The sequence below is a fragment of the Peromyscus leucopus genome, chromosome 7 (genome assembly GCF_004664715.2).
Source record: "Peromyscus leucopus breed LL Stock chromosome 7, UCI_PerLeu_2.1, whole genome shotgun sequence".
Taxonomy (NCBI): domain Eukaryota; kingdom Metazoa; phylum Chordata; class Mammalia; order Rodentia; family Cricetidae; genus Peromyscus; species Peromyscus leucopus.
The window spans coordinates 7,095,372-7,117,621 of record NC_051069.1 but is presented as its reverse complement, the minus strand read 5'-3'; the positions used below and the strand labels follow the sequence as shown (position 1 = coordinate 7,117,621).

Genomic DNA, 22,250 nt, shown 5'->3' with positions numbered 1-22,250 from the left:
CCTCAAATTCTTGAACCTCCTGCCTCAGCCTTCTAAAAACTGGGATTACAGATATGTGCTGCTACACTCAGTGTTACTGAAAACTACTTTATTGCAGTATGATTGACACTGATAAAGCTACATTTATCCAACATGTAATTTGATGAGTTTGGAGACTTGGCTATAGTTACTTTTTGTATTTGTTTTGTTTTAAGGATTGATAACAAGGCATCACCTATGCTAAGCAAGGGGTTTGTCACTGAGTTGCATCCCAGTCCCTACAGTAATTTTGTTTTTAATAGCCCTGGCTGGCCTAGAACTTGGCCTGCCTCTGCCTCCCAGGTGCTGGGATTAATCTATAGTACTTTTTAATTAGGAAGCATCCTTAGGTCATTGAAGTATAATATTTGGATTCCTGAGTTGAGGATATAAGTTTCTAAGACTTTAAAGATGTTTGTTCATAAGACAGGGTCTCATTATCTAACCCTGGATGACCTGAAACTAACAGAGATCCTCCTCCTCCTCTTCCTCCTTCTCCTTCCCCAATGCTGGAATTAAAGGCATGTGCCATCACTCCCAGCTTGTAAAAAGTTTTATGTTAACCTAGTTATAAACTGTAGAATGTCAGGAGTTAATGATGGTCAAGGTATCTACAATTGAACCTATGGTTGCTACCTTCCTTTCCCATAATGGCTGGGGTGTCAGAGGATGTCAGGAAACAGGTCCCTGGCACCTCTGAGAAGTTAGAGCTTAATCTTCCTCTCTGAGGTGTGGGTAAGTAGGAGGGTATTAGGCCTGCAGGGATGGACAGGTGAAGGTTAGTCTAAATCAGCAGTTCTCAAATGGTGGGTCATGACCCCTTTGGGGTTGCATGTCAGATATTTACATTGTGATTCATAACAGTAGCAAAATTACAGTTATGAAGTAGCAATAGAAATATTTTTTGGTTGTGGGGTCACCACAACATGAGGGACTGAACTGTATTAAAGGGTTGCAGCATCAGGAAGGTTGAGAACTGTTGGTCTAAAGGAATTCTTCTGTTAAGTTTGTGGCTTGGCATCTCCCCCCCCCCAAATTTATGTTTTAGTTATGTATATAGTATATGTGTGAGTCATTGTATGTGAGTACAGTGCCCATGTCGGCCAGGAGGGGGCATCAGATCCTCTGGACTGCAATTACAGGTGGGTTCAGGGAATTGAACTTAGGTATCATGCAGGCTCAGTAAGGGCTCTTAACAGTTGCGCCATCACTCCAGCCCCCCATCTCCCTTTTCTTTTCTCTGACATCAGAAACATTTGAAAGATATTCATGATGGTTCATGCATGTAATTCCAGCTCTTAAGAAGTAGAGACAGGCCGGGCGGTGGTGGCGCACGCCTTTAATCCCAGCACTCGGGAGGCAGAGCCAGGCGGATCTCTGTGAGTTCGAGGCCAGCCTGGGCTACCAAGTGAGCTCCAGGAAAGGCGCAAAGCTACACAGAGAAACCCTGTCTCAAAAAACAAAAAAAAAAAAAAAAAAAAAAAGTAGAGACAGGAAGACTGTCTCAAGTTCAAGGCCAGCTACACAAGAATTTCTAAGCCAGTGAGGGCTACAGAGCAAGAGCCTGCCCAATACACACACCAAAGGCAAACAAAGCTAGATGTGGTGTTGAATGCTTCGAATCTCAGCGTTTGGGACGGGAGCAAGAGGGATGGGAGTTAAGGTCATTGGCTATATTGTAAATTGGTGTCCTGGTCAGTGTTCCCTTGCTGTGAAGAGGCACTGTGACCAAGGCAGCTCATATAAAAGAAAAAAGTGAAAGCATTTAACTAGGGGCTTGCTTGCAGTTTAGGAGGTTTAGTCCATTATCATCATAATGGGAAGCATGGCAGCAAGGTGGGGAGGAAGGAAGGGAGGGAGGGATTGAGTTTGGCATGGCTTTTGAGACCTCAAAGCCCACCCCCAGTCACACACTTCCTCCAACCAGGCCACACCTCCTAATCCTTTCAAATAGTGCCACTCCCTGGTGACTAAGTATTCAAATATATGAGCCTATGGGGACCATTCTTTTTCAGACCACCACAGTTGGATTATCTTGGGCTACTGAGACCCTTTCTTCCCACAAAAGACCAGGCATGGTGGCCCACACCTTTTAATCCCAGTACTTGGGAGGCAAAGGCAGGCAGATAGCCTCTTCTATACAGCAAGTTCCAGGGCTACACAGAGAAAACAAAAAACAAAGGAAACCCCCCCCCCCCAAACAACAAGATAACCTCCTCCCCCAACAACAACACATTTAAAAGACGGTGGGACATCTTGGTGCTTGTTGGCAAGCTTTTCAGTATGAGGGAAGGAAGACTTCTATACTTGCAGGCACTTACCTAGGCGTGACCCAGGAGGATTTTGTGAGGAGGTCAGTCTCCTCTCCTGTCTAGGGGCTGTTGTGAATGTGTCTGTCTTCTCAGCTCAGAGAAGGAGATAGTTAAGAGTAAGCCAGTCTGCAGTGTCTGTGTCCCGGGCATCTCCATCTTAATTCCTACTTTCACAATAGCACTGCCAAGTCCTTACATTATCACTTTTATAAAAGAGGAAACCGAGCTGAGAGGTTTGCTTTCACAGGGCTGTTAAGTGGTGAGTCTAGAGTTAGTGCTTAACCACATATTGTACCTCTTCTGTTTTACATTAGAGCTGGTGAGGTGGGGTGGAGAAGAGCAGAAAAGGTGTCTGTAATCAGTTGCTGTTTTTCCTGGTGCTGGTGATCAAACCCAGAGCTTTGTACTTGCCAATCAGATATCCTGTGTCTGAGCATCTACCCTTGCGGCCCCCCAAAAAGAAAAAAATTTTTTTGTTTTGTTTCGAGACAGGGTCTTTGCCTTAGTAATACTAGAACTTGTTAAGTAGACCAGGCTGGCCTCAAACTCAGAGATTTGCTTGCCTTTGCTCTGGAGTGCTGGGTTTAAATCATCATCATGCAACCACAAATTTTGAGGGTTCTGCTCTGGGTCATGTTTGTGTCCCAAAAGTAGAGGGACCTAGTGAATGAGTCCAGGCCGTTTGTTCTTGGTTTGGTGGCAACCTAAGACTGGTCGGCAGTGGAAGGTGAGGGATCAGCTGGAGCCGAAAGATTGATTTTGTCATACATGTTTACAATTGCCATAGTCTGGGAGTAATGAAAACGACTTAGTTATATTTTAAAGTCTCTACAGGAGTCATAACCCTTAGTCATTTGGACATGGGACTCCCTTGCCACAGACTGCTGTGTGCATCTTAATTAAAGAAATGAATGGTCTGGCTCTCAAGTGACTACTGCCATCCTAGAGATATTCAAACTGAAAGAAAAAAGAAAAACCCACATGATCATCTCATTAGATGCTGAAAAAGCCTTTGACAAAATCCAACACCCCTTCATGATAAAGGTCTTAGAGAGATCAGGAATACAAGGAACATACCTAAACATAATAAAGGCAATTTACAGCAAGCCAAAAGCCACCATCAAATTAAACGGAGAGAAACTCAAAGCGATTCCACTAAAATCAGGAACAAGACAAGGCTGTCTACTCTCCCCATATTAATTCAATATAGTACTTGAAGTTCTAGCTAGAGCAATAAGACAACAAAAGGAGATCAAGGGGATTCAAATTGGAAAGGAAGAAGTCAAACTTTCACTATTTGCAGATGATATGATAGTATACATAAGTGACCCCAAAAATTCTACCAAGGAACTCCTGCAGCTGATAACACGCCTTCAGTAAAGTGGCAGGATACCCCATTTAGTGTTTGAAAATGCTGGCTTCCTCCACCTTCTGGGTTGGTGTTGCTAAGTTCCAAAAGTAGGGCCACAGCATGGATGGAAGATTCTGCCTTTTCTTTGTTTTAAGCCACTTATCCCATTGGGTCCTGGACCAATAGAGAGAGAGAAGGCAGTCCCTGATTCAAAGCCATCCAGAACGGAGCTGAATTGCTGTGTGGTGGCGTGGCGTGGCCTGCCCTTGCTTGCTTCTGTTCTGCTATTGGTCATAAGCACTGGCCACATTGAGCTCCATGTCAGCTCTCCACGATCTGACTATGGCCACCCCTTGCCGTATGGATGCTTAGTCACCAGGGAGTGGAACTCTTTGATAGGATTAGAAGGATTAGGAGGTGGCTTTATTGGAGGAAGTGTGTCACTAGGGGTGGGCTTTGAGGTTTCAAAAGCCCGCATCCGGCCCAGTGTTTCTTTCTCTCTATTGACCTGCGGATCAGGATGTAGCTCTCAGCAACTACCCCAGTGTCATGTGTGTTGCCATGCTCCTGCCATGATCCATGATCATGGACGAAACCTCTGAAACTGCCAGCCAGCCCCAATTCAATGTCTTCTTTTGTAAGAGCGCCTTGGTCATGGTGTCTCTTCACAGCCGTAGAACAGTGGCTGAGCCGCTGGGCATATAGGCGAGTGATGGATCATGGTAGCTGATCACACAGCAGCAGTGGGAGTGGGGCGGTAGGTGGACTTGGGAGACCTCCTTTAATGCCCAGGGAGCCTTGCCTCTGGCTGTGGCCTCTGGTTTTGCCTGGGGCCACATGGCAGTCAGGACCCATTGCATCTGTCTCCAGCATCCTGCTGTGGCACCCTCTCTGCACAGCGTGGCACTTCATGTCAGCTCTAGTTTTCTGAATGAGACATAGGTCAGTGCACATGACAGGCTTTGACTGATTGTGTTCATAAAACATGAAGCCTTCTCTCCTGAGGCTAGGGCTGGTTTAGAGGATGAAGTCTGAAGCCTTACATAGTACTTTATACACGACCAGCTGTGTTTCTCCCCTTAGATAACTTGCTGTCACCTTAGCTGGATTGTCCCCGGTCCCTGTCCTTCCCACTCTATGTAGTCAATATTCTAGGGTATGTTTTACAGCCTAGAGAGGAAGAGCCCAAAATGTCTAGGCAACTCGAGGCCACAGGCCATCTAATCCCTGAGCTGGTTTGTCTGTAAAATGGAGGCCAGTACCTGTTTCACCTGCTACATCACCTGCTACAGCGTCAGGCTCACAAGCCTGTGTGGATGGTTCATATGGATGAGTATAACCACAAAGTGTGGGTCGGAATACACCCTCACAGCCAGCCTCTGAGGACATGTAATCGGGGGCTGGAGTTTGCCGGGGGGTCAGAATGATAGGGCAGACACAGAGGCCTCGGTCTTTCCACCAGGCTGATTTAGTGATGGTGACTGACAGCTGTGGGATGAAGTGCCTGGAGAAGATCTGGTTAGTGAGTTAGGGAGCCCCTGAGCCACCCCAGAGCTCCATAGGAAGCAGAGGAAGCATGTCCTCTGAGCACTGGACTCCAGGGAGCCTGTGTCTCTAGGTTCACAGCCACTGCCTACCGCTGTATACTGCTCACTCTTTCCTTGTGTCCTCTCTTAGTGCCTTATAAGTCCTGGGTCTGCGGGCCATGTTGCTACATTCCATCCACCCCGCGTCAAGTGGCCCCACTCAGGGCCTTCTTTCCCTGGGAGGGGTGAGAGTAGCTGCTGTGCCAAGCCCAAGCCTGGGACCTAAGCAGAATCCTACCCTCTACCCTGGAGCACACCAAAGAAAAAAAAATCTGGCCACTGAGGTCAGGGTGTGGCTGCCCTGAGGTGTCCACCTGGCAGCCTCAGCACTGGCCCAGCAGTGACCCACTCCCCTTGCAGCCCTGGGCCCAGCGTGGCCTGAAGTCCCACCGCCTGGCTTTTGCCTTATTCTCAGTTTTGCCTTCTCTGTCCCTTTGTACAGCACCCCCTTTGCTTTCCTGTGGGCAGATGAAAGCACTGAGGCTCTCAGGAGAGGAATAAAGGCAATGCTTGCATCTTACCCTGGGTTTGTTTGTGTTTTGAGACAGTCTCTCTGTGTAAGGCTGGAACTCACTGTGTATCCCAGGGTGGCCTGGACCTCACAGAGATCCACCTGCCTCTGCTTCCTGAGTGCTGGGGTTCAAGACCTGTGCCACCATGCCCAGCCCTTACCCTGAGTCTTAATCGCCTTCTTCTCTCCCTGCCGTTATAAGAGGAGTCGGCGAGTGGTTCTTTTACTGCTCTTCTTACTGCGCTATGTGCAGTGCATAAACGAAGTCTGGTAATATAGGTTCAGTAGCATGTATCTGCTGTCCTAGATGCTTTTGAGAAGTTGAGGGGGAGAATCATTTAGATGGCTGAGTTCAGGGCCTGTGTGGGACTAATGGTGACAGACCATCTAGAAAGGAAAAAAGGGAAAACTGGGTTTTTGGAATGGGAGTGAGGGAACTGTTGTTTGTAGCTGAGCTAGGAGGGAGATCTGCAGCCACTTTCCTAGCTGGTGAAATGGCCTAGGACTTCACCCTCGGCTTCTGGTAGTTCTTAGGGCTTTCCTTGCATGTCTGAGTCTGGTTGGCAGTTGCCTTCTGGTCAGGAGGGGAAGCCCAAGTCCAGTGTCTTGATTCTTCTCAGTGGAGTTGCTCCTGAGGTGATCACTTCACATCCAGGTATTAGGATGGCATCTTTATAAGGTGTTGAGTGTTTTTGTTTTTGGAGGTGGCAATCTTGTCAGTTTTACCTCCTACCCATTTGTCCATTTGTTCGTTCATTCATTTATTTAAATGTGTGTGTGTGTGTGTGTGTGTGTGTGTGTGTGTATATATATATAGCTCTGCATTAGACTGTGGCCTGGAACTCAAAGAGATCAGCCCACCTCTCCAATTCTGGGAACAAAGGTGTGTGCCTCCAAGCCCAGCTTTAGACTGTCTTAGAACTCCCAAGTGGGTCTCAAATTCTTTGACTGTCTTCCCACCTCAGCTCCAGAGTGTTGGTATTATATGTGTGAGCTACCATGGCTGGCTGGCTTCTTTCACCTCTTTAAACCAGCTGTGCTTAGGACTAACCACAGCATCAAACCGCCCCCCATCAGTGTTCTGCAAGGTACTGTTACTCTCTTCTTTGGTTAAAAGCTGAGAGCTACTTGTCCCTGGGTGCCTCAGGCTGCTTCCCACTGGGGTCTAAGCAGACTGGCATAATACGATCAAGGTCTGGAAATGGGCATTTCCAGACTGATGAGCCAAGCACCCGGTGACCTTAAAGCTACTTTTCACATGTGCAGTGGTTGCTAGCAGCTCACTGGACCCCTGGGTCCTGGTTTTCTCATCTAAAAATATAGTATCTTCCAGCTCAAATATTCTTTATTTAGGTTACTGCTGAGGGCTAAGAGTGGGGGAAGGATGTGGGAAGGGCTTACAAGAGTCTTGTTTTTCCCAGTTTGGATTTCCCTCCTCTCCCCTCCCCCTTCTAAGTAGTGTTTTCCATCCAGATGACACTGGGAGCCCTAGCTCCAGCCGTGAGTAGGCGGAACTTGACGGAGTGGATGGTTCAGCAGCCTTCCCTTTCCAGTTGGAATTCTGACTTTTAGAGATGCTAAAAGACTTCTGGGGATAACTCAGTGGGGGAGCACTTGGTTAGAATGCACAAAGCCTCGGGTTCAATCCCTAGTACTGCAAATAGACCAAACAAGTGAAAAAGATGTAGGGAATAATTTTGTGTTTTTTCTCTTACCATTTTTAAAATGATCTTTTAGTTTTTACTTTGTGTGTGTGTGTGTGTGTGTGTGTGTGTGTGTGTGTGTGTGTGTGTGGGGGTTGGTGGTCACAACGTACGAAGCAATCAGAACAACTCTGGGAGTCACTTGCCTTTCCTTGTTGAGGCAGAATTTTATTTCTCTTGTTTCTGTGGCACTTCATACATCAGGCTAGCTATCCCACAAGCTTCAGGACCATTTTCCTTACAATTTGCTGTAAGTAGTTTTGGGATTAGTAATGCACACCACTGGGTCCTGGGGGTTGAATTTGGATCACTAGGCATGTGCCACCCTAGCATTTTTAACTGCTGAGCCCTCTTCCAGACCTCCTTCTTTTCCTTTTTGGTTTCTTGAGGCAGGGTTTCTATGTAGTCCTAGCTGTCTTGGTTCTTTATGTAGACCAGAGTGGCCATAAACTCACAGAAATCCTCCTGCCTCTGCCCCCCACCCCCCAATGCTGAGATTGCTGATGTGGTGGCACAGCGTGCTAGTCTCTTTTTATTTCTTGACTTTTTTGTTTGCTTGTTTTTCGAGACAGAGTTTCTCTGTATAACAGCCCTGACTGTCCTGGAACTCACTCTGCAGACCAGACTACCCTCGAACTCACAGATCCGCCTGCCTCTGCCTGCTGAGTGCTGGGATTAAAGTTGTGTGCCACCATGCCAGCTTATTTCTTGACTTTTTTGAGTCACTGTATGTGGTCCAGGCTGTATGTGGTCCACTGTATGTGGTCCAGGCTGACTTGGAGCCCACAACTTTCCCGATTTAGCCTCTTGTATACCACCAAACCCAGCTCAAGATTGAATTAAAACAAACAAACAAGCAAACAAAAAACCAAAAAGACTTTTAGCAGGTGTGATGGCACATATCTGTCACCTGTAACTCCAGCACTCAGGAGATGGAGACAGGAAGACCAGGAGTTCAAGGTAATCCTCACCTACATAACAAGTTTGAGGCCAGCCTGGGATATATTAGAATTATATAAAATTATACTTACGTACATACATACATACATACATACATACATATATATTCATACATATATAGAGAGGGGTTCTGCATAGTAACTGTGTGTGTATAAATTTTATCTCGTTTGTTATTTTTATTGTCAAGTCAAAGTGTTCCTGTGTGTGCCTTCTCCCTGAGTCCAAATCCTGGTGGCAAGGATTTATGCAGGGCAGACTGCTGCCCAGCGGATTGGTGGGTTTCTGAATTGCAGGCTAGCCCTGGTGTTCTTTAGCAACATTTTTAGGGAAGAAGGCTTGGTCCTCTACATAGCGATCCCTTGAGTCCCAGGTCCTGTCTTGGCTTTACTAAGGCTGGGGTTTGAAGAAGGCTGTGGTTGTCCTTCAGAGTTAAAGGGTAAGAGGATTTAATGGCCGTGTGTGTCACATTGTTTTTGAAAGCAGTGTTTACTCTTTCCATCGATAATAAAATCTGGCATTTATGGAGCCCATCCTCTTAGCCACAGTAATTGAGCAGTGAGTGTTTAATGCTTGGTATGAAGGAGGTCTTTTTGAGGTGTAAAAAAGTTGTGTAGAAAAGAAGCTGAGCATACAGTTGGGAGGTAGAGGCAGGAGGTCAGGAGTTCAAGGTCATCTTCAACAAATAGGGAGGTGGAAGCCAATTTGGAGTCCATGAGTCCCCGTCTCAGAAAACAAAAAAGAAAAAAACAGGATTGGGAGAATAGGAATCCTCAGTGTCAGCTCTATCCCTCTTTTACAGAAGAGGACACAGACCTAGTGAACAGCTCTGTTCCTATCATATTTCTGAGTCTAGTTCCTCTAACGAAGAGGACTCCCCACCTCCCCTTTTAGGACCCTGTGTGAGCCCCTAAGAGGAGGGAGGTCTGAGCAGCTGCTGTTTGATTCTTGACCATCAGGTTGCCTCCAGTGTTTTGACTGCATGTGCATTTGTATACAAGAAGAGGGGATACTGGGATCCCATGGGACTACAGTTAATAGAGATAGTAGTGAGCCACCATGTGGGTGCTGGGAACTGAACCTCAGGACCTCTGGAAGAACAGCCAGTGCTCTTAACTGCTGAGCCATCTCTCTAGCCAGGGTGATCTCTCTAAACAACTGTTTGTTTGTCTGGAGGAAAACCTTCATTGACCCATAGATGTGAATGGGCTTGTTAGAGCCCTTCTAACTATTCTTCAGAAAGTGAACTGTAGCCAGACCTTTAGGAAGCATTTAAGAAGTCGAGGCAAGAGAATCAAGAATTTAAGGCTAGACTGTATGATATCCTGCCTCAAGAAAAACAAACAAACAAAACAAAAAATGTTGACATCTGGCCAGAAAGGCTACATACAACAGGAAGAAGACACCTTTGTCTAGGGTTAGACAGCGTGGTCAAGAATCTCCTTTTGTAACTGTGGTGGTGGCACATCATCAATCCCAGCACTCGGGAAGCAGAGGCAGGCAGATCTCTCTGAGTTTGAGGCCAGCCTGGTCTACAGAGCTAGTTTTAGGACAGCCAGGGCTACAGAGAAACCCTGTCTCAAAAAAAACCAAACAAAACAAATCTTTTAAATCGCTTACCAGGAGGGGTAGTTTCCACCCTGAAGACCTTGCAGTAGGGAACTGCCTCTGTCCTGTGTCAGATATTGGCACTGACGGGAAAAAGGAGCGTAAGAGCACTTAGGCCCTTCTCGAGAGTCCCAAGAAGTTGGCCAACAAACTATAGCCTGTGGTGTGGACTTGGCAGGTGGAAGTCGGACTTCTCCACTGCCACACTCCCAGAGTCTGTACGGCTTGCATAGGAGAAGAGCACTTTTGGGAGTCCCAAGGGCTTTGGGCAGAAATGAAGTTCTGGTGGGGGGCGGGTTGCTGGTTGTCTGCCCTAGACTCAGCTGGGACCTCCAGTAAGGCTGGTCTCCTCTTGGCTGACGTAGAGGCTGGAGGACCTTCTCTGTAGTGTCGTGTATGGGCACACCACCACGAACAGGTTCCACTAGGAGAGTTGTTTCTCAGTGTGCACCATCCAAGGGTTCTCCATCTCTCTGTAGTCACCCTTCCACCAACTGCAAACTTACATTGTAGCTATGCTGAGGATGTAACTATGCGTCTAGTTGTGCCTGCTCTTGTTTGCCTCAAAGGTGCCACTCTGTTTTTCTTCCTTCCTTCCTTCCTTCCTTCCTTCCTTCCTTCCTTCCTTCCTTCCTTCCTTCCTCTCTCTCTTTCTCTCTCTCTCTCCCTCCCTCCCCCTTCCTCCCTTCCCCCCTTCCTTCCTTCCTCCTTCCTTCTTTTTTTTATTGCCTTTTTTTGAGACAGTGTTTCTCTGTGTAGCCATGGCTGTCCTGGAACTCACTCTGTAGACCAGGCTGGCCTTCAGTTCACAGAGATCCATCCATCTGCCTCTGCCTCCCAAGTGCTGGAATTACCGGTTCGCCACCGCCGCCTGAAGGTGCCATTCTAAAAGTGATGTAGTTGATCTTTGCCTTTCGGGACAGAAAGGAGACAGTCCCTTGGTTGTGTTGCTGCTTCTCCAGAAGAGATGTGTGGGAGAGTCCCAAGAGAACAAGTGTGGTACCTTCTGCCATCCTAGGGATGGTGTGAACCCACTCCTAATGCCTTCTTCAAATAATTTATTTGAAGGGGTGCGCGTGTATGTGTGAGTGTGTTCGTTCGTTCGTTTGTTCGTGTTCACTTGTTATAAGACTATGGAATAGGTAGGGCATGAGTTCTTCAGTTGACCTTTTTTATTGTGGTATCAACTAACTGTTAGTGCCAAATCCTGGTCTGTATGTCACTTCTCCTGATGGCCCAGTTTCCCTGAGGCTGGCACCAAAAAGTGTCATAGGAGGAGTAGGTTATGCTAGCCTGGGGTGCAGGAGTGGTTGCTTAGACTGCATGTACTGAAGTATCCGTACTGCCTTCAACAGCTCTATTGTCACACTCATTTCCCCTCATCTGTTAAATGAAGAAGTTAAATTAGTGATCTCTTTGGTGCCTTAAACCTGGAGTATTTATTGCCTCCTCTGGAGAAGAGAGAAGCTAAAGATTCTGGTGACTGCCTAAGGCCAGTCATCTACCTACATTGCCAGCTCTAGACTGACCTGGGTCTGATCCAGCTTCACTAGACGACCTTTATAAACAGATGGCTCTTGGTAGCTCACAGGTAAGAGTTTGTGGAGGTAAATGATTTCATAGAGTAAGGGTAGCTCTTGATCTCTGTGGTGGTTATCTGTGTTGTGTAGATTGAAACATTCACAAGGATGGAGCAGCTTTCCTAGGCTAAATAAAGTCTAAAGATAAGATGCAAACTCTCATCCAACTAGCTATAGCCTGCTGTCTTTGCTGTTTGTAGTACCATTTTTGCCTTGCTGGGCCACATCTGGTCTCTGGGTAAGTTTCTTTAGAGGAACTGAATATGGAAGAAGGGGAGAAGTCTTGAGTGACAGGACCTGAGTCAACACTTTGGACGGTGCACAAGTTTTGAGACTTGTTTCTTGTCTCTAAGGCTTTGTGTAGTCAGGATGCCAGATCAGCTTAGACTTGTGGGAGCGATACAAGGCAAGGGTGCTAAGGACCATGGCAGGACTTCAGGGAAGGAATGGGGGGGAGGTGAGGAAACCCACCCTAAAGGATGGATGATCTCTTGATAATAAGTAAGAAAAGCGCAGGATGAGGGGGAACAGCACAAGAAATTTCCATGAGATGGGGACCTGGAGCGCATGGGGCTACGTAGGATCTGATGGTGGAAACATGCCACTGGTGGGTTCCAGACACTGTTTTCTGTGTACTGTGTACTGTGTGCCAGCCTGTTGAGCTCATACTTCTCTCCACCTTTAGTCTGCTGGTTTCTGCTTTTCTTTTCTCATCACTCTGACTTTCCTATCATCTGGAATAAGTAGCTTGGGAAGGAGACCCAGGTATATGGGCTAATAATGCAACTGCCCAAGTGGATTGCTGGTAGCACAGACAGCAGTCTGGGGATCTGGGTCTCACTCAACTCTGTTCCTTAGTGAACCAAGTTAGATGCTTCATAAAAGTTAGCAAAGCTGATTGTGGTGGCACGAACCTAAAATCCCAATTCTTGGAGTGTACTGCTGTGAGTTCGAAGTCAAGCTGGGCTACACAGTGACTCCAGGTCAGCCCAAGATACATATTGAAACCCTGTCTCGAAAACCAAAGACCAGTTATCGATCCTTTCTAACTTTCCTGCCCCTCTCTGAACAAAGGGGACAGAAGGATGTGATTGACTGGGGTGGATGTTCAGGTTATACTTCCTGTGACTTAGCCTCCCATACTTGATTCTGCAAAGGGCCTGTGACCTGGCATATGGGACCAGTCACCTAATCTAGAACTGCTTTGTTTCTGTCAGGGTAATCAGGGATGTGCTGGGAGCCATGAACATCAACAATGAAAACCAGAGGAAAGGGGCCCTGTGGCCCAGAGAGAAGGCTGGAAGGAGGATCTGAGTTGGAGATAAGGAAAGATCCCTGAGCCCATGCCCCACTCCCACACGAAGCAGGAAACTTGGTGCTGAGAACTTGCTATTTAAGGGGCCTCTGGGGAGGTCTGGTCAAAGAGCTGTTGGAGGGAGGGATTAAAATTAGCCTGGGCTGAGATCGGCGGGCTCTGGAGAGGGCTGAGGTGGAAGTTTCTGTGGGGCTGCTCTGGGGAGGAAAAGTGGACTGCTGAGGTGCCACTCTGTGGTAGAGAGCTTGCACTCAATCTTGCTGGGACAGACCCCAAGCTACTCTGAGGGCTGGCACTGAGATCTTATCCTTTCCCGGTAACCCAAAGCAGGTGTCTTCTTTGCCAGACTGTGTAGCCGAGAGACTTGGATTTTTTTGAGTCAGTGGTCTTCTGTGTGACCTTAGGTGGGTCACTAGTGCCTGGGGATTTACTTGTATATTTTAAACCCTGCCAGCAAAAGGCAGAGAGGCGCCTGAGTCCAAGAACACACTTGAGCCCACCCTGGAGCCTCAGCTGTGTGGTTCCCAAAGGACAGGGCAAAGGGGTAATACAGGGGTACAGAGCTCTGAGGACTGGGAAATGTAAAGAGCCTTCTCCCAGGTAAAATGCCATGTCTCTAAGGGGGAGAAAAAGCAACCAAAATGGCCAGAGGCCCTGCTGTGTGTGCTTGGCAAAATTTCATAGGAAGTTTGTTCTACCTTTGGCTGAGAGTCACTCTCTTGTAGGTGGGTGTGGTGACATGGTAACCAGCAGCTACAGGATTGGTTTTCTTTGACAATCTTGACTATTGGAGAGGGAGAGAGGGAGGAGGAGGGAGAGAGAGAGAGAAACTTTGCCTGGCACTCCTTCAGGTTCCTAATTCAAATCAGTGTCCCCAAAAGCTGGTTGTTCAACACGTACCACCTCATTAGAACATAAGGCACTTTTCCCTCCCTGAATTTTATGAGTGTGTGGTTGCTTGTCTGTGTGTGTACTGTGTGCAGGCAGGTGCCGGTGACAGCTAGAACAGGGCTCCCTTGGCCTGGATTGCAGGTCATTTTGAGACAATCGATTTGGGTAGGAGAAGCTGAACTGAAGTCTTTGCAAGAGCAGCAAGTGGTCTTAACCACTGAGCCATCCCTCGAGCCCTGGAGCATGTTCCTTCTTCCCTGTGGCCTACCATGGGACAACCAGATACTTTCAGGAAATGCTACAGTGTAGGTAGGGAATGAAAGCTTTTTCTTTCTTTCTTTTGGAAGTAGAGTTAGAGTATATTAAAAGGGATTTTAAGTGTAGATTTTTTTATTTTATTTTATTTTTTTTTAGTTTTTGAGACAGGGTTTCTTTGTGTAACAGCCCTAGCTGTCCTGGAACTCGCTTTGTAGACCAGGCTGACCTCAAACTCACAAAGATCCTCCTGCCTCTGCCTTCTTGGTGCTGGCAATTTTAATATAGATTCTATGCACAAAGATTAACAGAGAGAGGGGTGGCTGGGTATGTTGGCACACACCTTTAATGCCAGTGATTGGAAGGCAGAGGTAGATGGATCTCTGTGAGTTGAGGCCAATCTGGTCAATATAGCAAATTCCATGCCAGGTAAGGCTACATAGTATCTCAAAAAACTACAAAAACAAAAAGGGAAGAGGGTGCTTGGGGAAGTGGGGAGACACACCCGAGAGTGTGTGTGTGGGGGGGGCGGGATTTTGAAGGAGAGCCATCCTTTTTTTTTAATTTTTGAGACAGGGTCTTGCTTTTTGTTTTAGCTCAGGCTGACCCTGAACTCAGAGCAATTCTTCTGCCTTAGCCTCCCAAGTGTTAGAATTAAAAGCATGAGTTACCATGCCTAGCTTGTATTTTCCTTTTTTTTTTTTCAATTTAAGATGGTGTCTTTTAAGATTTTTATTTTATTTTTATGTGCATTGGTGTTTTGCCTGCAGGCATGTCTGTGTGAGGGTGTCGGATCTCCTGGAACTGGAGTTACAGACAGTTGTGAGCAGCCAGTGCTCTTAACAGAGAAGCCATCTATTTCCCCAGCCCCGAGACACAGGGTCTACATGAGCCCAGGATGGCCTCAAACTCACTGTGTAATTGAGGATGACCTTGAACTTCTTTTTTTTAAAGATTTATTTATTTATTATGTATACAGCATGTATGACTGCAGGCCAGAAGAGGGCACCAGATCTCATTACAGATGGTTGTGAGCCACCATGTGGTTGCTGGGAATTGAACTTAGGACCTCTTAACCTCTGAGCCATGTCTCCAGCCCCGACCTTGAACTTCTGATCCTTCTGTCTCTATTAGTGCTGGAATTGCAGACAGGTTAGCAGCACCTGCTTTATGTGGGGTTTTTTATGCAAGACTACGTGCTGAGTTACATTCTCAGCTTCTCTTCCTTTCTTTTCTTCCTTCCTTCCTTCCTTCCTTCCTTTCTTTTATTTATTTATTTTTTTTTCTTGAGCTAAGGATCGAACCCAGGGCCTTGCACTTGCTAGGCAAGCGCTCTACCATTGAGCTAAATCCCCAACCCTCTCCTTTTTCTTAAACAGGGAGGTAAGAAGGTGATGCTGGGCATAGGAGTATGAGATGAGGCTCAGAACAGGAGTCAAGTTTGCAGGGAAGCCTTACTTACCTGGATTTTTATTATGTCTTATTTTAGATAATTTTTTAAGATATATTTTATATGTATGAGCGCTTGCATTTACTTATTTGTCTATCATTTGTTCGTTTTATTTATTTATTTTTCCAAGACAGAGTTTCTCTGTGTAGTTTTGGTGCCTGTCCTGGAACTCACTCTGTAGACCAGGCTGGCCTCGAACTCACAGAGATCCACCTGGCTCTGCCTCCCAAGTGCTGGGATTAAAGGCATGTACCAACGCCCTGAGAGTGCTTGTATTTATGAGCAGCATGTGTGTGTGTGTGTGTGTGTGTGTGTGTGTGTGTGTGTGTGTGTGTTGCCCTCAGAGGCCAGAAGAGGGCACTAGATCCTCTGGCATTGGAGCTACAGATGGTTGTGAGCCATCAGGTGGGCATTGGGAACCAAGCCCAGGTCATCTATGAAAGCAAGGAGCGCTCTTTACTGTTAAGCCACCTCTCTAGCCTGACAAGCTGTGACTTGTAGGTGGACCTGAAACTTACGGTGTAGAGCAAGTAAGCCTTGAACTTGTATTGATATTCTTGGTTCTGCCTCTCCAGTGGTGATATTATAAATCTCAAAGTGGTTCTGGTTTTTAACTTTTAAAAAATTTTACACTTACTTTGTGTGTGTTTACAAATGTGCCACAGATGCGCACGGGGCAGGGTCGGAGGACGGCTTGTGGGTATCGGTTCTCTTCTTCTGTGTGGGTTCCAGAGGTCACACTAAAGGTGTTAGCCTGGGCAGCATGTGTCTTCATCCACTGAGCCCTTTCCAAACCAGCCCTTGAATGTGTTTTTTACAGGGTTGGCGAAATAGATGGTTCAGCAGTTACAAGCACTTGTTACTCTTGCAGAGAGAGGACCTAGGATCAGCTCCCAGTACTTGTGTCCAGCAGCTACAACTGTAACTCAGTTCCAGGGGACTCAATGTTCTCTTCTTTCCTCACAAGTGTATGTGTACACACACACACACACACACACCCCACAAGAATAATTATTTAAAAATAAATGAATGAATAAGAGATGTGTTTTTAATGTATCAAAACCAGGAGCTTGTGACAGTGAGATGGCTGAGTGGGTGAAGGCTTCTGCCATCAGACCTCTGGGGCCCACGTGGTGGAGGGAAAGCTGTCCTGACCTATACACACACATAAGGATAAGTTTGAAAACTGTAGGTAGGGTGTCGTGGTTCACACCTTCAAGGCCACCCTGGTGTACAAAGGGACTTCTGGGACAGCCAGGGCTATTACACAAAGAAACGCTATATCCAAAAACAAAAACAAAAACAAGCTAGGAACTGGCTGGGCATGGTGGAGCATGCACGCCTTTAATCCCAGCATTGGAGAGGCAGAGGCAGGCAGCTCTCTGTAAAGTGAAGGCCAACTTGGTCAACATAGAGAATTCCAGGACAGCCAGGGCTCTGTAGAGAGATTTTGTCTCAAAACAAACAAATAAACAAAAAAGGGGGGGGGGATTGTAACTCAGTGCCTGCCTAGCATATACAGGGTTCTAGTACCACAAAAGGAAATAAATGGGACAAAAATAGAAGTTGGATAAGGTAAACAGTTCTGCCAGTCATCTCGGGTACTCTGCCTGCGGTTCAGGAAGCCAGGAGTCACAGGATAAAACCCCGTATTTAGATCTGACTTCATTACCAACTAGTAGCCACAGGGAGGGCACTCATTACAGCATCAAACACTCTTGTGGGAACCTGGCAAGATTTTACTTTTCAAAACTCAACATATGATACGGGACTTTAGAGACAATAGGCAAAACACTGCCTTGTGTGCTTGAGGACTAAAGTTATGATCCCCAGAATGCACATTAAAAAGCCAAGTCACAGTTGGGCGGTGATAGTGCACGCCTTTGATCCCAGCACTCGGATGGCAGAAGCAGGTGGATCTGAGTTCGAGGCCAGCCTGGTCTACAGAGTGAGTTCCAGGACAGCCAGGGCCACAGAGAAACCTTGTCTTGAAAAACAAAAACAAAAACAAAACACAAAAAGCCGGGTCTGGGATTGGAGAGATATCCAAGTAGTGAAGAGCATTGGCTGCTCTTCCAGAGGACCTGAGTTCAATTCCCAGGACCTACATGGTGGCTCAAAAACTTCTGTATCTCTAGTTCCAGAGTATGCAATACCTCATTTTGGTCTCCGGGGGTACCAGGCATGCATGTGGTACATATACATACATCCAGGCAGACCAGCCATACGAACAAAATATTTTTTAAAATCCAGGTAAAAGCTGGGTGGTGCTCCTTTAATTCCAGCACTTAGGAGGCAGAGGCGGGTGACTCTTTGAATTTCAAGACCAGCTTGATCTGCATATTGAGTTCCAGGACAGTCAGGACTATATAGAGAGACCTCCTCAAAAACAAACAAACCCAGAAGGGCAAGGTGGCTAGCCTTTAACCCCATTGCAATAATTGATTTATTTCCAACTTGTCACCTGTTCCCATATCCAGTAAACTTTTGGTTTGTTTTGAGACAAGGTCTCTTGTAGCTGAGGTTGGCCTCGAGCTCACTGTAGCCAAGGATGACCTTGAACTCATGCTCCTGTTGCCTCTACCTCCCGGTGTTGGTATTACTTGTGAGTGCCAGCATACCCAGCTCAATTTGGTTTGGTTTGGTTTTTGGTTTTGGAGACAGGGCTCTCTGAATAACCCTGGCTTTCCTGGAACTAGCTCTGTAGACCACGCTGGACTTGAACTTGGAGATCTGCCTGCCTCTGCCTGCGATTAAAGGTGTGGACCACCACCGCCAGGCTTCTTCGGCCCTTAGTAAATTTTTAATAGCATTTGCTAAGCGCTAGCTGGGTTTAGAGACAAGATTATAGAGTCCAATGCAGAAAACAGAAGACCCATCAGCAGCCCACCTGCCTTCACTCACACTAGAGCGTAAGAGAAACTCCTTGTGTGTCTGCCTCTCTTCAGACCAGAGCTTTTCCAGCAAGGGTACATGAGTATCTTCTAGCAAAATAACACCTTTTTTTTGGTCATTGATTGATAGTTTTTTGTTTTTTTTTCCCCAAGACAGGGTTTCTCTGTGTAGTTTTGGTGCCTATCCTGGAACTCACTCTGTAGACCAGGCTATCCTTGAACTCACAGAGATCGCCTGGCTCTGCCTCCCAGTGCTGGGATTAAAGGCGTGCGCCACCACTGCCCGGCTACAACTTTTTTTTTTTTTGATTTATTATTTGTGTGTGTGTACATGTCTGTGTGAGTTTGTGGCCAGAAGAGGGTGTTAGTGACCAGAGGACTGTCACTCTCCACTTATTTCCTGAATGTAGGCGGAAAGCCATCCAGCCACAGCAATCCTTCCGTCTGCATCCTTCTCAGAGGTGTACGTACAGGTGTTCCCGGGATGTCCAGCTCATTGTGTGGGTGCCCAGACCCAAACTCTGGTCCTTGTGACTGTGTAGCACGTGCAAAATCATAACATTCTTGTGTGCTCGTCTTGCAGAGTGAGACACTCTCTCTCTCGGGTGTGGGGCTGTGGTGTGTGGTCTTTGGTCTGAGAAAGGATGGTACATTTATGTACCAAGGCTCTCCTGCCTTGCCTCTGTTGCCAGGAGATTTGCCCAGAGGTGTTGTGTGAAGCCTAAGGGAAGCTTTGCCAGATTCAAAGCCCCGAAACTGTATGTGTAAAAGAGGCCTAGGATATACTCAGTTTCTCTGTAAGCCCTACCTTGTGGATGAACAACCCTTTCCTTCCTGTCCCCCCTGATCCTGACCACTGTGGTCTCTGTCTCCAGGTCCGGACACTGTTTGTCAGTGGCCTCCCTGTGGATATTAAACCTAGAGAACTCTACCTGCTCTTCCGGCCGTTCAAGGTGAGTCAGGACCCAGAAGCCCCTAGAGCCCAGGATCAGGGCTGAGCAGCAAGAATGAATCTCTGCTGTGGATTGAACTGCAGAAAGGTGTATCAGAATCTGAGGTCACAGACCTGGCTCTCTCTCTATGATGGTTCTGCTGAATCTCATCTTGTGCCGGTTTCTCGGCCCTTACTCATCTGTAAAGTGGAGGCGGTAAAGAATCTTAACAGACTTTGCCATGTGAGGAATTCTTGAGATGCGGTGTAGCTTCTTCTTTTTTTTTTTTTTAATTTGAAGCTGAGGAAACTGGATAAGGCAATTGCGCTCGAATTACAAGTTAGTAGAGCACGCGGGAGTGCCCTGGGTCCTGCTGTACCATGTGATTCAGAACACAAAGGCAGCAGCAGCAACTCCGCCTGGGTGGGGAGGGGGTTGCCTTGGAGGAGTGTTAGAATGAGTCAGGGGACCGCTGAGGAAGGATGAGGCTGATGTGAGAGTCAGCGCTGGGTTAGCACAATCACAGCTTCCGATCCCTGAATGGCCACCCTCTCTCCACAGGGCTATGAAGGGTCCCTGATCAAGCTCACCTCAAGACAGGTAATTTCTCTCCTGGGTTTTTCCTCCCAGCCCAGGATGACTGCTGGCGGGACTGAAACCGTTTTCCTACTGTTTGAAGGCATCTGAAGGTGGAGACTCGCCCGCCCCTTACTGTCTTGCTTCTGTGCTGACGGAAGGACAGCCTCCACAGTTCCCTCCTCCTCTTTTCCAGCCGGCTGGGTCTTGTCAGCCTCTGGCCTTGTCTGGCTCTGGCATTCTGGAACCACAGCCTGCCTGGCCCCCAAGGCTGAAGACATTAGAGATAGTAGTTGAGCTCTGACCTCCTACAGGAGGCCAGAGCCCAGAACCTTCAGGGGCCACTGGGAGTTTGAATTCAGAAGTTTTCAACTTTATCTGCATGCATTTGCAAAGGCTTCTGAGGTTGTGGTGATAGAATACTTGCCAGACATGTGCCAGACCTAGGTTTAATCCTCAGTATGGCTTAAAAAAAAAAAAAAAAAAGCTGCAGAAAAGGTGATGTTGTTAATGATATTAATGACCCATGGAATAGTGCTGTGTTGGCATCCTTTCATAGTGTGGTACCCAGAAGGGAGACTTAACTTAGATGCTTATGAGTCCTGAATCTTCCCGATTTACCTTAGGGGAGGGTGTTAGGGGCAAGAGCTTTATTTCTGCTGTGTTCTCTAACCAGCAGGGCAGATACTGTTTCCAATTAGGTGATGGGTTTTTATGTTTGTAGTACTGGCGGGAGGAGAGGGGGGTTGAGCAGAGACATAAGGCCAGGAGGCATGCAAGGATGTTCTTTGTTTCTTCCTACTAGCCTGTTGGTTTTGTGATCTTTGACAGCCGGGCAGGAGCAGAAGCAGCCAAAAATGCGTTGAATGTGAGTAGACAGAGAACATACCTTTCTCTGACCCATAGACCTCTGAAGCAGCGATTGTCCCCGTCCTGTCCACTGCAGATGTTCCTCTACTGCACATCTCAATAAACAGCTGGGTTTTTATTTCCCATCCATCCCAGGGCAGACTCTTTGGCTGCCTGATTTGTGATGAGTGTCATTACTCACAAGGTCAGCAGTATTCCCTCAGCTGTAGCCTGTGTGCAAAAGGCTTCTAGGCAAGCTTGCTACGGCAGCCCTTTGCATTGATGGTAGTTGACAAGATGGGTCCTTGTATGAGTCTCTCTTCCTTTTCTTCCCATCTAGGGTATTCGCTTTGATCCGGAGAACCCACAGACCCTGAGGCTAGAGTTTGCCAAAGCTAACACCAAGATGGCCAAAAGCAAGCTAATAGCAACACCAAATCCCACCAATGTCCACCCTGCCCTAGGAGCACATTTGATTGCACGGGACCCCTGTGAGTGAGCCTCTGGTCTTCCTTCTCCTGTCCTTTGACTTGGCTCAGGCCAGCAGGTTCTCCTTAAACTGCATATATTCAGTCATGTCTCCTTTTCTGGGGCCTTCTTTCATCTGTAGCCACCACCTTGAGACGTACCAGCCTACTTCCTCCTCTGCGGCCTTTTCTAGACTCAGGAAGACTGAGCTCCTAGGCTGTCAGGGCTATGCTATTTCCTTGAAGCCTTTTTGTGATTTCTCTCTCTCTCTTTTTTTTTTTTTTAAATACAGGCTATATCTATGGCTTGCTTGAGATCTTCCAGAAATAGGGTATTGGTCAGTGCCAAGCAAGTTCACAGGGCTTCTTTTCCTGGTGTCGGGACATGGGGACTATGGTTCAGTTACAGTGCTGGGTCCCCTTCTCTGTTTGAAAGGGTGTGGTGGGAGGGAAGACCAGTGTTCTGATGATGGAGGCTCTTGTCTCCCGTTGTAGATGACCTGATGGGGGCTGCTCTGATTCCTGCACCCCCAGAGGCCTGGGCCCCTTACCCGCTCTACACCACAGAGCTGACCCCAGCCATTTCACATACTACGCTCACCTACCCAACCGCCACTGCCGCTGCTGCTGCCCTTCATGCTCAGGTAAGCCATTTGGGTGGAGGAGGAGAAGGCTCAAGACACACACAAGCGGGATCCGCCCACCTGTCCCGTCCCCGGGGCTGCGGCAACAGAAGCGTCGTCTTCTGCCGGGACTGGTAGCTCCTGTCTGTAATCTTATGATTTAGGAAACTGAGGCAGGAGGATTGCTGGGATTTTTAAGACAGCCTGGGCTAAAATCTGAGACTTGGTGTCTCAAAAATATCCCCACAAACTGTTGTCTTCTCGGATTATTTGGAAGCTCAGGCCCTGGCGATCTTGCTGTGTAGGCCAGGCTGTGCTTGAACTGTTGGTAATCCTCCTGCCTCACCTTCCTAAATATTGGGATTACAGGTT

The 22,250-nt window shown here is 47.2% G+C and overlaps 1 protein-coding gene across 3 annotated transcripts in view; it reads left to right on the top strand.

Annotated features, from left to right (window-relative positions):
• The window catches only part of Rbpms2 (RNA binding protein, mRNA processing factor 2), a 33,459-nt gene that overhangs the window by 4,008 nt on the left and 7,201 nt on the right, over window positions 1-22,250 (top strand). For all 3 annotated transcript variants that reach the window (XM_028866527.2, XM_037207399.1, XM_028866535.2), the window contains exons 2-6: window positions 19,307-19,384; window positions 19,925-19,963; window positions 20,745-20,807; window positions 21,129-21,279; window positions 21,751-21,899. In XM_028866527.2, coding sequence (XP_028722360.1) covers window positions 19,307-19,384; window positions 19,925-19,963; window positions 20,745-20,807; window positions 21,129-21,279; window positions 21,751-21,899 — 480 coding nt within the window. The remainder of the gene's footprint in view (window positions 1-19,306; window positions 19,385-19,924; window positions 19,964-20,744; window positions 20,808-21,128; window positions 21,280-21,750; window positions 21,900-22,250) is intronic.